Source organism: Mobula hypostoma, chromosome 3 (genome assembly GCF_963921235.1).
Source record: "Mobula hypostoma chromosome 3, sMobHyp1.1, whole genome shotgun sequence".
In the NCBI taxonomy this organism is placed as follows: Eukaryota; Metazoa; Chordata; class Chondrichthyes; order Myliobatiformes; family Myliobatidae; genus Mobula; species Mobula hypostoma.
Window position 1 is genome coordinate 12,665,095 of NC_086099.1, and position 17,351 is coordinate 12,682,445.

The 17,351-nt window shown below is 42.1% G+C and overlaps 1 protein-coding gene across 4 annotated transcripts in view; it reads left to right on the forward strand.

Annotated features, from left to right (window-relative positions):
• LOC134343857 (WD repeat-containing protein 7) overlaps positions 1-17,351 on the forward strand; it is a 627,641-nt gene that overhangs the window by 100,932 nt on the left and 509,358 nt on the right. For all 4 annotated transcript variants that reach the window (XM_063042658.1, XM_063042659.1, XM_063042660.1 and 1 more), the window contains 3 exons: positions 3,497-3,632; positions 8,531-8,779; positions 12,712-12,932. In XM_063042658.1, the coding sequence (XP_062898728.1) occupies positions 3,497-3,632; positions 8,531-8,779; positions 12,712-12,932 (606 nt within the window). The remainder of the gene's footprint in view (positions 1-3,496; positions 3,633-8,530; positions 8,780-12,711; positions 12,933-17,351) is intronic.

Sequence of the window (17,351 nt, forward strand, 5' to 3'; positions counted from 1 at the left end):
TGATTAGGTCTGAGCCAGAAAAGAGCTACATCCATCTCTTGATTCTATATATTACTTACTACCATTGTTTGTCAGTCTTTGTGTTTATGTTTAGCTTTTCATTGTCAGTCTTTGTTTATGTATAGTTTTTCATAAATTATATTACATTTCATTATTTTCCTGTAAATACCTGCAAGCAAATGAATCTCAAGGTGGTGCATATTAACATATATGTACTTTAATAATCAATTTACTTTGACTTTTGATTTTTAACCATTGATGACAGTACATAATCTAATGTGAATGGAGCTGGTATTCATGGGTGAGCCATCAGCATTCTAGTTTTCAGTAGTTGGGGATCAATAATAATTGTTAGAATTGATAAATTTTACAAATACATATATACAACTATACATATACACATGTACATATATCAGATGCGTTGTGTCATATGATGTGGGCGATCATGGTCTTCCCCAATCTGTCTTTAATCTGAGAAGTTCTAAAACTTTTGCCTGTCCATCTCTCAAGGTAACTCGTGAATGTCATGTGCTGTTGACCGTGACTTTTTCTTCCAGAACAAAGAAACAGACCAAACATTTATGCAGCCCCTTCAATTCATAGATGCACAATTGAAAAGGAGATGCAGGAAGGATTCACAAACAAGATGGACAAATGTGGTTAGATGCACTTTCTCATGGAGCACAAATACTAATATTATCAGATTAGGATAAATGACCTGAGTCTACATCAATTTAATTCTGGTGTGCACAGGATAATACAGCTCTTGTAAACCATTTGACTACCTTTTAATTAATCGATTTAGGATGATTTAAGAAATGTTAAAAATGTTGCAGTAAATTAATTTACAAAAGAATTAAGTTTTACTTTCTGTATAACTTAATTAAGAATAATTTTAAAGGAAGTTAACAAATATGGAGCAATAAGCTGGGTGACAAGTTTGGAATGTATGTGGGAGGAAACCAGAGGAAACCCATGAAGTCACAGAGAGAACGAACAACCTCCTTAATCCTGCTTAATGATAGCAGCGTGAATCACTGGCACTGAAAAGCGTTATGTTGGTCATTATGCTTCTGTGTGTGAGAAGTAGAAGCAGACCCTCAACATCTCGAAATGTCAACTTCATAGATTTGCGATGGAGAGTATATTGACTGGTTGCATCATGACCTGGTATGGAAACACCAATGGCTTTGAATGGAAAAGCCTACTCACTGTACTGGATACAGCCTAGTCCATCATGGGTAAAGCCATGCCCACCATTGAACTCATCTACAAGGAGCACTATCACAGAAAAGCAGCATCCATCATCAAGGATCCTCACCATCTAGACTGTGCTCTCTCCTCACTGCTGCCATCAGGAAGGAAGTATAGGAACCTCAAGACCCCACACCACCAGGTTTAGGAATAGTTATTACCCCACAACCATCAGGCTCTTGAACCAGAGGTGATAACTTCACTCACCCCATCACTGAACTGTTCCCACAGCCTATGGACTCACTCTCAAGGACTCTTCATCTCATGTTCTCAATATTTGTTTATTTATTATTATTATTTTGGGTTTTTGTGTATTTACACAGTTTATTGTCTCTTACATGTTGTTTCTCCATCTTGTTGAGTGCGGCTTTTCATTGATTTTATTGTGTTTCTTTTGTATATACTGTGAATTCCTGCAAGAAAATGAATCTCACTGTTGTATTTGGTGACATGTATGCACTTGATAATAAATTTACTTTGAAATTTGAAGGAGTATTTGGACCTAAACTGTCAATAATTTCATCCCCATCACATCCCCCACACCCCACTTCACAGATGGTGTTCAGTCTAGTAATTTACTTCAGAAGATTGCTCCAGATTCTAGTGTCTGCAGTCTCATGTGTCCAAGCTCATAGTCAACTTGGATTCTTTCCATGATCTCTGAAATATTTCTGCTTTTGTGTGTTTTTAATTCTGAGTTCCTGCATGTCTTCCTTTGTAACAGGCAGGCACCTAAGGTCTTGGAGAGGAAGAGCAGGAATCAGAGGACACTGTTTCTTCCAATGAAACTCAGGAAATGCGCTTTTTTATAACCATATTCAAGTAGAATTGATCACAGTGCATTTCTTTTTGCAGCTTCAGAAGTGCATATTTAAAATATCAGAGCAGCACACACAACTTGAAAGGTGATGGGTGAAACCCAGTGAAGATGAAGGTGGGTGGGTGGAGATGAAGTTTGGAGTTTAATTCTGGCATCCTCTGTAAAAGAGTTTGTACGTTTTTCCCATATGTGTGTGTGTGAGTTTTGTCCGGGTGCTCCAGTTTCCTCCTCCAGTTCAGAGATGTACCAGTTAGTAGGTTAATTGGTCATTTTAAATTGTCCTGTGGTTAGGGTGAGGTTAAATCAGTGGGTTCCTGGCGGTGAGGCTCAGTGCCTAATCCGTGCTGTATCTCTGAAATAAAATAAAAATAACATGAGAAGTTGGAAGGTGATAAGTGGTAAAGGGTTGAAGAAGAAGGAATCTGATTGGAGAGGACCATGTTTGTACTCCTTCCCCTCCCCCCACTTCTTATTCTGGCATCTTCCCTCTTCCTTTCCAGTCCTGATGCAGAGTCTCAATCTGAAACACTGACTGCTTATTCCCCTCCATACATACTACCTGTTCTTCTGAGTTCTTCGAGAATTTTGTGTGTGTTTCTCTGGATTTCTAGCATTTGCAGAGAACCTCTTGTGTTTATTTAATGTATCATGTGTACTAAAACCTTTACACAACTTAGTTCACTTATTTGAGGTCTTCTGTTGGATAGGGTTGATGATGGATGTTGCGTCCTAGCTGTTTACGTGATACACAAACTGGGTTAGTATGATATGGAGAGCAAACTGTTGCCCATGTAGCATGTTCTTTTTCTCCATGCAGCTGATGAATCCAAAGGAACAGCAAAGACTGTTACAGTGGCATCGCAGGAGTTGCCAGTCAGCGTTGAACTCAATGTCGGACTGCCTTAGGGACTTCAGCTCTGTATTTTTCTGCAGGGTTTACTCCCAAAGCCTTTCCCGTGGGCATAGCCACGAGGCAGCGGAGGATTGAGATGAGAGCTGCCAACCATGGCTGATGAGCTCCATTTACCTGATGCGACTGTTTTTAAGGAGCCAGCAACCCACTTTTACTACTTCTGTCAGTAGAAATGGTTTGCCAGGCTTAGTAGTTAAGCCACACATGAAGTCTGGAAGCTGTACTTGGACGTCGGAGACTATTTGAGACTCTCGGCATTTGGAGCTTTTAAAGATAGTGGGAGCTCTATCCCCACTACCTCCCCTGGCTAAGACAGCCTTAAGGAACCAATATAATTGGTTATAATTTTGCGTATAGTTCACTCGAATAATAGTTCCTGGCTAAATGAAGCTTTGCGCATTTTTTTCATTTTGTTACTGATGTTTATAACATAATGCCAACAAGTGAAGTTGGTGTTCATACAGTGAACTAAGTAGAAATAACTTAAGTATTTTTTTCTCACACTACAGCTCCTCATTTGCCCTCCTGTTACACGATTCTTCTATGGCCGTAGGGAGCCCTTCCATAAACTGCTGATCCAGGGAGATTCATCAGGGAGACTCCTGATATGGTGTATTGACTCACATCAGAAAGATTCTGTTCAAGGTAAGGGTGCTTATTAATTCAAACTACTATGATTGTCTAGGAATTAGAATTGAAATTCCAGTCTAGAATCTATTGGAATTACTTCCAACAGTTTGTCATGTTGGAATTGCAACTGGAATTGGTTTATTATTCTCACATGTATCAAGATACAGTGAAAAAGCTGTCTTGCACACTGTTCGGATTATTACACAGTGCATTGAAGAAGAACAAGATAAAACAATAATAATGTAGAATAAGGTATAACAGCTACAGAGAAAGTACAGTGCAGATAAACAATAAGGTAGGAGATCTTTGAGATGAGGTTAAGAGTTCTACTTAGCACACCAGGGAACTATTTGATGGTCTTATAACAGTGGGCTAAAACAGTTCTCTGAGCCTGGTGGTATGTGATTGCAGGCTTTTCAGTCTTTGGTTGGAGACAGGGGAAGAGACAGTGTGCAAGATGAATGGGGTCTTTGATTATGCTAGCTGCTTTATTGAGGCACTGAGAAGTATAGACAGAGTCCATGAAGAGGAGGCTGGTTCCTGTGATGTGCTGACCTGTGTCCACAACTCTCTGCCGTTCCTACAGGCTCAGCGACGAATTCCAAATTGTAACTGTCCTGTGTAAAATAATCTTCTTTTGCACCCATATCAGGGAAGGTGATGACTTTATCTACTTTAAGCATAATTGAGCTTTCTTTCTTCTACTCCACAATTTTCACCCCAATCCATTATCTACTAGCTCCCCTACCACTAAATTTCTGATGCAAGGCACTCGTTACGTTTTCCATCTCTATAGATGCTGTCTGATCTACTGTGCGTATCCTGTATTCTCCCCTTGATTTCTGGTTTTCAGTGACATTACTGACCTGCATTTCACAGCTTTAACTTGTTCCTATTTATCTCTCTGTAACTAGCCTTAACATCAATCAGATGACTGCAGGCAACAGATGATCTCAAAAGGTTTCAAAGGTACAATTTAATGTCAGAGAAATGTATACAATATACACCTTGAAATGCTTTTTCTTCACAACCATCCATGAAAACAGAGAAGTGCCCCAAGAATGAACGACAGTTAAATGTTAGAACCCCAAAGTCCCCTCCAGCTCCCACCTCCCTCGCGTAAACGGCAGCGAACAACAGTCCCCCTCCTCCCCACCGGCAAAAATAAAGCACACCTGCTACCAGTACTCAAGCGTGAGCAAAGCAGTAGCAAAGACACAGACTTGCAGTTACCCCAAAGACTACCTTGTTCACCGATAATTCGACATGCTGTAGGCTCTCTCTCTCCTAATAAGGGAGAAAGAGGTGACTCCATTTTCCAACGAGCAGGTTTACAATGTTAAAAGTCTGTTACATCGCTTTTTTCGAGCTCTGTGCCTGGAGATCACAAGGATCCCCAGACACACAGCAGATGTTCCAACTCCCCCAACGACACAGGGGTCTCCTGTGGCGACACCGACCCTTGATCCGCTTGCCTCCAGTTCCTCAAGATCCCAGGCTTCCAAATCTGAGCCGAAATCTTAGGCCAAGCCTTTGGCATGCCGAATAGCGGCCGATTGTGGAACCCCGAGAGTGGGTCCCTTTCCTACAAAGAACCATCGTCAGCATGTAACTCCAGGTCAGGGTCTTCAAAAGAACCCTGAAAGGGAGTGGGGAACGTCGACTCAGACCATGAGAGGCCTGCGTCGGGCATTTTGATGCCTTACAAGGCACAGATTGGAAGTCTGTGTGGGCCGCCACTCCTCACACAGACTAGAGCAATGTGTGATTAAGTGTCTTGCTCAAGGGTGCAAACACGCTGCCACAGCTGAGGCTTGAACTAGTGACCTTGAAAGGTAAGTATAGAGATATTAAAGATGGAAATAGAACTGTTTTTGAAGATGCAAGCAAAGGAGTTGCCGTTGGGGGCTATAACTACTTAACTCCGCCTCTCACATGATCAGCTCATTTTCACCATGGATGGCAACTCCATATGCATTTCTATCTCCCATCAAGAAGAATTTGAATCTCTCCGCTTCTTTCTCAACAACACCATTTCTCCTTCACCACCACCCTCCTCCAGAATCGGAATCAGGTTTATTATCACCGGCCATGTGTCGTGAAATTTGTTAACTTAGCAGCAGCAGTTCAATGCAATACATAATATAGAAGGAAAAAAAAATAAATTACAGTATATGTATATTGAATAGATTAAAATAGTGCAAAAACAGAAAAAATAATAAAAAAGTGAGGTAGTGTCCAAAGATTCAATGTCCATTTAGGAATCGGATGGCAGAGGGGAAGAAGCTGTTCCTGAATCGCTGAGTGTGTGTCTTCAGGCTTCTGTACCTCCCACCTGATGGTAACAGTGAGAAAAGGGCATGCACTGGCTGCTGGAGGTCCTTAATAATAGAAGCTGCCTTTCTGAGACACCACTCCTTGAAGATGTCCTGGGTACAGTTCACCTGCAAATCTCTTGGGATCACCTGCTGTATCCCGTGGTCCTAATGCAACCTCCTCTATTTTGATGAAACCTGATGTAATTTGGGGGGACCACTATGTCAAGCACTTTTGCTCCATCCACAACAAGCAGGATTTCCCAGTGACCAACTATTTTAATTCCCATTTTAACATATTGGTCCATGGTCTCTTCTGCTTTGAAAGTGAGTCCATATGTAGATTGTGGGAGCATTTCCATGATGAGGCAAGTGAAGTTGAGTGACATTAGCTCCTTTGGTATCCCTTTTTGTGTATTCCATAAACTCTTTCACTTTATTTTCCTTGCCAACTGTAATTTAATAAACTTTTCTTTCAGAAAGCGATTCTCTGGGTTGTACTTGGTGACATAATCTGTACTTCGATAATAAATTTACTTTGAATTTTGATTTATTGTAACATGTACCGTGATATAGTGATAAGCTTGTCTTGCATACTGTTTTCTCACTGCCCACTTCTATAAATTTTAGTCTCTATCAAAACATTTAATCCATTATTCTTATCATCTTCATCCTAGCCTGTTGGTATTTGTAGGTCTTTGTGGTGACCTGAAACCTTCCATGGCATTGCCTGTCCAAACCTCAATAATTATGACCGTCTTTAATTTATTACTATGTCCTGTCAAATCCAGTTTCCCTTCACAATCATTCACTAGCAATGTAACTTTTATTTAGTCACAATGTTATTGCTCTTTGGATGGCTGGGACTGGACATGGTTTGTTATTGTCAAGATCTAAGAGGCAGTGAAAAGCTTATCCTGCAACATAGAATTTCCAGCATCTGCAGAATTCCTGTTGTTTGAGCTTATCCTGCATAGAGTTCATAGAATCGATTGATTACACAGTACATTCAGGTAGAACAAGGTAAGATGATAACAAAATGCAGAATGAAGTGTAACAGCTGCAGAGAAAGTGCAGTGCAGGTAATTTTTTTCTAACTCGTATTGAATTTCCTGTGTAAGGTGAAAACTTGCAAATATATTATGGTGGTGGATTCTGTTAAGGTGAAATTAAGCACCAAATATACCAAAGTCACCTTTTTGGCCAGGCAGTAATTGTGGAAGGTATAATTTATAGTTTTGTGTTTCAGGTCAATGACCTCATTGGGTCAGTTTTCTACATGAGGTAGGCACAGCTTAAATGGCATCTATAAAGCTGCTGATGACACCATTTCAAGTTCAAGTTTAATTGTCATTCAGCCATACATAAATATAGCCAAATGAAACATCATTCTTCTGGGGCCAAGATTCAAAACACATTACCAACAGCACACTGGATGTTTTTCTGAAATCATAACCATGCGTGCAGTCAAAAAGAAAAAAATAACATAGCTAAAGTCCCTGTGTGGCATGATTGTGGGTTGTCCTGGTCCAGCTTATTCTCCTCCCAGTGAAAGCCAGAGGGCAGTACCAATCGGAGGGCCTAGTCCCAACCCGGCATGGATTCCAGCGTGTCCAGCAGAGACCCCTGCACTCTCCCACGTCACCTCGGCTGTCCTCTCCTGGGCAACTGCAGCAGGTCACTGCCTCCGAGGTGACCCCGTGGTCTAGGCCTAGCCCTTATCGCATCTGAGGCAGCGCAACTGCCCCACCGTCAGTCTCACCAATGAACCGGACTTGCGGTATTCTACAAACCAATGTTCCAATAAAAATGTCGAAGACAATCACTTACTAGCTCTTACTAGCTCTTCTTTCAGTTCGTCCTGACAAAGGATCTCGGCCAAAACGTCGCTTGTACCTCTTCCTAGAGATACTGCCTGGCCTGCTGCGTTCACCAACAACTTTTATGTGTGTTGGTTGAAGACAATCACTTGCTCTGTTTGTTGGATCATGCACTGTCTTGTCACAATGGTACAGAATAAGTCCAGACAACAACACAAACAATGGTACGCAGGAGGTCCAACGCCATTGCTATCGAGCAACTTACTGATGAGCTGGTCCTGCAGTACTTGATTTTCTTTGTATCCACCAGTGACTTGTGATTATAAAAGATGTAGAAATATAGAAAACCTGCAGCATATTACAGGCCCTTCAGCCCACAATGTTGTGCCGACCATGTAACCTACTCTAGAAGCTGCATAGAATTGCCCTACTGCGTAGCCCTCTATTCTTCTAAGCTCCATATATTTATCTAAGCATCTCTTAAAAGACCCTGTTGTATCTGCCTCTACCAACTTCGCTGGCAGTGTATTCCATGCACCCACCACTTACAATTTTTAAAAAGTACACCCTTAATTGGACCTGGGGTGGCTGCTACATCCAAGAATTTAGCAGGTTCAGAGATTTTCACAACTTCAGAATTTTGTTCTCAGTAAATATTTACTTTTTGCATTGCAATACGCAGGTGGTTGAGCAAATTAATGAAACTGAAATCACTTCCTCTCTGATCACTTTATTATACCTTGTGTATAATTTATTGGATTTCAAATTTCTTTCACAGAGTTGAACGTTACCACTTCTTCATGCTTGCAAGATACATTTGATTATCAGTTTCCAAGGCCTGCAGGAATTATAGACCAACTGAGTACACAGCCTGGCAAGGAGGAGCCTCTGAAAGTGACAGCCAGTGTTTATATTCCCTCTCATGGGCGTCTGGTATGTGGTCGTGAAGATGGCAGTATTGTTATTGTTCCAGCCACTCAAACGGCTATTGTCCAGTTACTGCAAGGAGAACACATGCTGAGAAGAGGTAAAATATCTTCATCTATGGCTTGAACTGAATGCTCTCACATCATCTGTTGCAATATTTTTTTAAACAAAGGTATTAGATTGGTTTATAAGACACAATTTTCCACCTACTTGAATTCTCATTTACCTGCATGATTTAGAAAGTAAACATTTCAAAATCATATATGGTTGATTTCAACAAATGCCTGTACTTATACTTTGAAGGGAAATTTCAGCATTTACATGTGTAACTGCAGACAGTTTCCTTCAGATTTGTGATTTATAATCAAAATCAGGAATTCCTGATGTTGTGAATAAGCTTTGGAGATCTTTCTCTCCAGAAATGCAATGATCTTGCTCTGTAGGAGATAATGGGGCAGGTAACTAAGAGCTTGGGTTTTAATAACAGGGTTTTACAGGGATGAAAAATCAGTAGTGAGTTTTGTGAGGGAGTACAAGGTTAGGAGGAAGAATCAATAACAGTTCATGAGAATCCAAATGGAAATTAAATAATAGCAAGAAAGAAAAGGAAACTAAAGCCATACAAGATAATTCTTTTGCTTAACCTGCAATGATGGGTGGCAGGGTGGAGTTGTGTCTCTACCAAAGGAGGTATAAGGGACTCCTTTTCTCTGCTAGCCTGCAAGTCATTCTTGGGACAGGTGTAGCACCTGTTTATCCCCCCGAGCAGGGTCACATGAAGCCATGGGAGCAGGTGGTAGCATAAGCAAAAGGAGCCAGACGATTATTTGTTCTGGTCATTTCAGATTCGGATTTCACTTTAAAATTGGTGTAAGGCCGGAAGGCATACAGTAGGGTCAGAATTCAGCCATTTGGCCCATTGAGTCTGTCTGCCAGTCTATTGTGGTTGAATTATTAGCCCTCTCACCCCATTCTTCCTGCCTTCTCACCATGAAAATGACTATAGCACCTCACCTCTATGATTGGGGCGGCTAGTAGCATTGCAGTTAGTGTAACTCTATTATAGCACCAGCAATGCTGGTTCAATTGTGCCACTGTCTGTAAGGAGTTTGTATGTTTTCCTTGTGATCCTGTAGGTTTCCTCCGGATGCTTCAGTTTCCTCCCACATTCCAAAGCGGAACAGGTTATGGTAAATGTTTGTAACTTCCCCATTTTTCTCAAATCTTGGAAAAATCTTGAGGGAAAAATAAATGTGCCTGTCTGTTTCTCTTGTACGAGACATTAGACCATGTTATGCTCACCTATATTGCTGCATTGTGGCATTCCTCCAATTAACTGGAGGCTTGCCTAGATTAGCCATCCCACGAGGGAGAACAGGCTTTGAGTGACAACTAGGGCCTAAATGGTGCATCTGATTCTCTGAGGATCCTCTGGCAGCCTAATGAACAAGGGCTTGCCCCCAGGTTCCAGCCAATATTTCAGTCCCAGCAGAAGTTACTACAACTGGTTTTCTAGCCATTAACTTAGTTGTACAGACATGAGATCCGCAGAGGCTGCAAATCTTGAGTAACACACACAAAATGCTGCAGGAACTCAGCAAGCCAGGCAGAATCTACTGAGGGAAATAAACAATCAATATATTTAGCTGGTGAACACATCAGGCCAGGCAGCATCTCTAGGAAGAGGTACAGTCGACTTTTCGGGCCAAGACCCTTCGAGGGTCTCGGCCCGAAACGTCGACTGTACCTCTTCCTAGAGATGCTGCCTGGCCTGCTGAGTTCACCAGCAAGTTTTATGTGTGTTGCTTGAAATTCCAGCATCTGCGGATTTCCTCGTGTTAATGTATTTAGCTATCCTCCAAGAGGACCACAACCTTATCGTGATTTGGGGGCTTGCATGCTTCAATGATCCAGAGAGCTATGCTGGCTGGAGTCAAGGCTTTATGCTTTGCCTGTTGGTATAGTCATGCATGCCAAACAGATCAAAAGGTAGAGGCCAGACTAAGAGTGGTCTACTGATCCTTCAGGGTCAGGGGTTCATCTCGGGGCTAACAATCCTGACGGGTCAAATAAAATTGTTATAGAAACAGCAATGAGGAATTCTTTCACATCTGTGTGCGAAGGCATTCCCGAATCTATACCCGTGACTTGTATGACTGACAGAAAACCAAGTGGAAGCTTCATACTCGATGAAGGAAGCCATGAATTTCTCCTGAGATGGAGGACCTTCATCGCTGCCCTAAACACCAGCAGCATAAGCGGCAAAAAAAAAGCTTTGGCTATGTCTCTGTAGATTGCAATGGTGGCTACACTTACGAAGTAATGGGTTAACTATTCAAAAAGTTTGTGAATACTCTTGTGAGCTGGAAGACTAGACTGAGTAAGAAGGGTCGATTGCTTCTACTATGAAACATGAGTGAATCAGGTGAGTTATTTGTTACAGCTTTTTAACCTTGAGGTTGGTTTGCTGCAATGGCATCCTTTTAAAAGAAATCTAGATTCACTATTTTCCCAAAGCAATCTAAGATGAAACAGTATATTTTCAGAAACCATGCAGAATTGAATGGAATTTCTTAGCAGGGTGAGTGGAGAAACAGGGCGAGCATTTTAGTCAATGTGTCAGACAATGGATAATGAGACACAGAGGCTCCTTCTGTTTTGTTTTCTCCATAACTCAATTTGTTAAGTGGAAATGGCTAAAACAGCACTTTAAGGTGTTGGGAGGAAAATATGGGGGGGGGGAATGTCAGAAGTAGGTTTTTTACACACAGAGTGGTAGATGTGCCTGCCTTAGCATGTGAAATCAGCTCTGGCGGACTGGGTGGATGAGATTAACAGTGAGATCCAACAGCCAGGGAGGTGGTTCTGCAACACTTCGTGGAGAACGAAGGGCATGACAAGGTACAGAAGTAGTCAATGTCATCCACTGCAATGAAGAAGACCCTAGTTTGTGACAAATACTTGTAATGCTGGACCCAGACTTCCGAGGTCGAGGGAGTAGAATAGCTCCATTGCAATGACTTTTTCACTTTAAAAACTGTCCGGTTCAGGTCTCCTGTCAGTGTTGGATTCGACTGGCAACCAACATTGGTGGATGGGGTGTGCAGAATGCACCCCCGGCAATGATGATGGAGGCAGATGCATTAGAGACATTTGAGAAACTCTTAGGTAGGTGCACAGATGAAAAGCAAAAATTGGAAGGCTATAAATAAATGATGGCATTTATTTCAAGGGGAATAGAGTATTAAAAACAAGGAGATTATGCTGAGGCTTTATAAGACAATAGTCAAGCTGCAGTTGAAGTATTGTCAACAGTTTTTGGCCCCATATCTCAGAAAAGATGTGTTGTCGTTGGAGAGTGTCCAGAGGAGGTTCATGAGGATGATTCCAGAAATGAAGGACTAGACATATGGGAAGTGTTTGGCAGCTTTGGGCCTGTACTCACTGAATTTTAGAAGAATGCAGGGGGGATCTCATTGAAACTTACTAAATGTTGAAAGGACTAGATAGGGTGGGTGTGGAGAGGATGTTTCCTATGGTGGGGGTGTGCAGAACTAGAGGGCACAGCCTCAAAATTTAGAGGTGACCCTTTAAATCAGAGGTAAGCAGGGATTTTTTTTTAGCCAGAGAGTAGTGAATCTGTGGAATGCTCTGCCACAGACTGTGATGGAGGCCAAGTCCATGGGTATATTTAAGGTGGAAGTTGATCGTTTCCTGATTGGTCAAGGCAGCAAAGGCTATGGCAAGAAGGCAGGTGTATGGGGTTGAGTGGGATCCGGGTTCAGCCATGATGGAATAGCAGAGCAGACTTGATGGACTGAATGGCCTAAAACTGCTCCTATGTCTTATGGTCTTATATGGGTGGGAAGGATTGGATTGATCTTGCAGTAGGTTAAAGGATTGGCACAACGTCATGGGCTGGAGAGCCTGTATTGTATTCCACTGTTCTTTATTCTGTGATTGCATTGCTTTCTGTGTCATTGAATAGAGTGTTATTTAAGTATTCCTATGCATGAATTTGTATTTCCTCAGGTTGGCCACCCCACCGAACACTTCGTGGCCATCGAGGCAAAGTGACCTGCCTGTTGTACCTACACCAGGTCGCAACACGGTATGATCAACGCTACCTGGTGTCAGGTGGGGTAGATTTCTCTGTAATCATCTGGGACATCAACTCGGGGGAAATGAAGCATACCTTTTGTGTCCATGGTGGAGAGATTACCCAGCTGGTAGTTCCACCTGAAAACTGCAGTGTAAGTTCTTTATAAAGGTTTTAGAATTCAGTTTATGTAAATGTAAACTTTAATGTTAAACATTTATTACATTCCATGTACTCGGTATCTTCAATGGACAGACTGATCCAAGTTTTTATTGCCAGATCTTGAAAAAAGCAATGAAAGGAAACTTAGTCCAAGGCTCCATGACTCGTATCTTAGTATGCTTTAAATACTGTTGAGTCCACTCATTTAAAAGTTGGAACAGAAAAGCCATTTGCATTATATTGTTTGTAATAGTATTTTTGGCATTCTTGAAATATTCTGGTATCATGGACTATAAAGGTAATTTTTGAACTTGTTACTCAAAAATAATGAAAACTTCAATAATATCATCGATTTGGATGCCCCTGTGGCACTTGTACAGTGGCTTTGGCTCATCAGGCTGAGGTGAGATTGTATTTGGGTGTGGTGAAGTATCTTGTAAGTCTCTCTGTCTCTGTCCTTATTTGTTCAGTCTTCATCTGTAGATTAGTGAGATGGCTCTAGGGGCAGTGTTCTGAGGGATGTGGGACGTCTGGGAGATGTCCAGTCTCCCAGATAAACACATTTGCACCAGGTGCACTGAGCCATCCCTCCTAATAGAACATATTAAGGAACTGGAGCTACAGCTCAATGACCTTCGGCTCATACGGGAGAGTGAGGAGATGATACACAGGAGCCTCAGGGAGGTAGTCATTCCTAGGTTGCAGGAGACAGGTAACTGGGTGACTGTCAGCAGAAGGAAGGGAAATGCACAGCCAGTGCAGAGTACACCTGTGGCCGTTCCCCTCAATAATAAGTGTACAAGTTTAGATACTGTTGAGGGGGACGACCTACTGAGTGGAGCAACATTGACCGGATCTCTGGCATCGAGTCTGGTGCAGTTGCTCAGGAGAGCAGAGAGGTGGAGAGGACTGCAGTGTCAATAGGAGATTCATTAGTCAGAGGAACAGAGACAAGGTTATGTGGGTACGATAGAGGCACCCGGATGGCATGTTGCCTCCCTGGTGCCAGGATAAGGATGTCTTAGATCATGTCCACGGGATTCTCAAGGATGAGGGTGAGCAGCCAGAAGTCTTGGTACATATGGGCACCAGTGATATAGGTTGACAAGGTGAGGAGCTCCTGAAGGCAGATTTTAAAGGGTTAGATAGAAAGCTGAGAAACAGGGCCTGCAGAATAGTAATCTCTGGATTGCTGCCTGTGCCACATGCCAGTGAGGGTAAGATTAGGATGATTTGGCAGATGAATGTGTGGCTGAAGAATTGGTGGGGGGGCAGGAATTGAGATTTATGGATTATTGGGATCTCTTGGAAAGGTATGACCTGTACAAAAGGGATGGGTTACACCTGAAGCAGAGGGGGTCCAATATTCTTGGGGGCAGATTGGCTGTATTCACTGAAATTTAGAAGAATGAGGTGACCTAATTGAAACCAGTCGAATGATGAAAGGCCTTCATAGAGTGGATGTGGTAAGAATGTTTCCTGTGGTAGGAGTGTTTAAGACCAGAGAACACAGCCTCAAAATAGAGATGCCTCCTTTTAGAATAAAGATAAGGAGGAATTTCTTTAGCCAGAGAGTGGTGAATCTGTGGAATTCATTGCCACAGACAGCTGTGGAGGCCAATTCTTTATGTATATTTAAAGCAGAGTTTGATATATTCTTGATAGGTCGGAGCATGAAGGGATCAAGGCAGGAGATTGAGGCTGAGAGGAAAATCGGATCAGCTACGATGAGATGGTTGACTCAAAGGGCCGAATGGCTTAATTCTGCTTCTATGTCTTATGGTCTTATTTATTTATTTTATTTAGAGGCGAGACACCATGCGGAATAGCACAGCCGGCCTTTCGAGCCACGCTGCCCAGTAACTCCTGACAACTCTGATTTAACTCTAACCTAATCATTGGCCAATTTACAATGACTAATTAACCTTCCCGGTATGTCTTTGAACCCAACATGTCGATAAAGCTATGAAGAAGGCAAGACAGTGGCTATATTTCGTTAGGAGTTTGAGGAGATTTGGTTTGTCACTTAAAACACTTGAAAATTTATACAGATGTACTGTAGAGAGAATTCTGACAGGCTGTATCACTATCCAGAATGGCGGGGTGGGGGAGGGTGGTGGTTTGCTACTGCACAGTATCAAAAGAAGCGACAGAAAGTTTAAGAAATGGCAAGGGTAAAAAGACACTAATAGCAGTTATATACAAGCCTCCAAACAGCAGCCGGGATGTGGACTACAAGTTACAGCTGGAAATAGAAAAAGCGTGTCAGAAGGAAAATGTCAAGATAATTACGGGGGTTTATAATATGAAAGTGGATTAGGAAAGTCAGGAAGGTACTGGATCTCAGGAGAGGGAGTTTGTAGAATGCCTACGGGATGGCTTTTTGGAGCAGCTTGTTCATAAGCCCACCAGGGGACCGGCTGTTTTGGATTGGGTGCTGTGTAATGAACCTGAGGCGATTAGGGAGCTGGAGATAATGGAACCCCTTGGAAGTAGTGATCATAATGTGATTGAGTTCCGTTTCAAATTTGAAAAGGAGATGCTGGTATCCGGTGTATCAATATTTCAGTGGAACAAAGGAAATTACGGTGGTGTGAAAGAGGAACTGGCCCAAGTAGATTGGAAAAGTAAGCAAGATGGAGGGATGGTAGAGCAGTATTGGATGAAATTCCTACAAGAAATGAGGAAAGTGCAGGAAAAATATATTACAAGAAAAAAGAAAATCATGAATGGAAAAATGTGGCTACCGAGAGAGGTTAAGGCTAAAATAAAAGCAAAAGAGACGGCGTACAAGGAAGCGAAATTTAGTGGGAAAACTGAGGACTGGACGACTTTTAAAAACTTACAGAAGGAAACTAAGAAACTCATAAGGAAAGACAAGATGAATTATGAAAGGAAGTTGGCAATTAACATTAAAAAGGACACTAGGAGTTTTTTTAAATATATGAAGAGTAAAAGAGTGACACGGGTAGATATAGGACCGGTTGAAAATGATGCTGGAGAAATTACAATGGGTAACAAAGAGATGGCAGAGGAACTAAATGAGTATTTTGCATCGGTCTTCACAGTGGAAGACATTAGCAACATAACTGATAGCCAGAGGTCTCAGGGAATAGAATTAGGTACAGTCAAGATTACTAGAGAGAAAGTGCTTGGGAAGCTAAACGGACTAAGAATAGATAAGTCTTCCGGACCGGATGAGGTGCATCCACGGGTTCTGAAGGAGGTGGCTTTGGAGATTGTGGAGTCATTGGAAATGATCTTCCAGGAATCAGTAGACTCTGGCATGGTTCTGGAGGACTGGAAGGTCGCAAATGTAGTTCCGCTGTTTAAAAAAGGAGGGAGGCAGCAAAAAGAAAATTACAGATCTATTAGTCTGACATCGGTAGTTGGAAAGTTATTGGAGTCGATCCTCAGGGATGAGGTTATGAAATACCTCAAGGTGCATGACAAGATAGGCCCAAGCCAGCATGGTTTCATGAAGGGAAGATCCTGCCTCACCAACCTATTGGAATTTTTGAGGTAATCTCAAATAAGATTGATAAAGGAGAGGCTGTGGATGTTGTGTATTTGGATTTTCAAAAGGCCTTCGATAAGGTGCTGCATAAGAGGCTGCTTAATAAGATGAGAGCCCATGGAATTATAGGAAAGATATTGGAATGGGTGGAGCATTGGCTGATAGGCAGAAAGCAAAGGGTAGGAATAAAGGGATCTTATTCTGATTGGTTGCCGGTTACTAGTGCTGTTCCGCAGGGGTCGGTGTTGGGGCGGCTACTTTTTACAATGTATATTGATGATTTAGATTATGGATTAAATGGTTGTGGCTAAGTTTGCGGATGACACCAAGATAGGTGGAGGAGCAGGAAGTGCTGAAGAAACGGAAAGGTTGCAGAGAGACTTAGTCAGTTTAGGAGAGTGGGCAAAGAAATGGCAGATGAGATACAATGTTGAGAAACGTATGGTTGTACATTTCAGAAGAAGAAATAATCGGGCAGATTATTATTTAGATGGGGAGAAAATTCAAAAATCGGAAGTGCAAAGGCACTTGGGGGTCCTTGTGCAGGATACCCTAAAGGTTAACCACCAGGTTGGATTGGCGGTAAGGAAAGTGAATGCTATGTTGGCATTCATTTCAAGAGGAATAGTGTATAAGAGTAAGAAGGTGTTGATGAGGCTCTATGGGGCACTGGTGAGACCTCATTTAGAATACTGTGTGCAGTTTTGGGCTCCCTATCTTAGAAGGGATGTTCTGATGTTGGAGAGAGTTCAGAGAAGATTTACAAGGGTGATTCCTGGAATGCAGGGGCTAACATATGAGGAGCGTTTGTTGGCTCTTGGACTGTATTCATTAGAGTATAGAAGAATGAGAGGGGATCTCATAGAAACATTTCGAATGTTTAAAGGGTTGGAC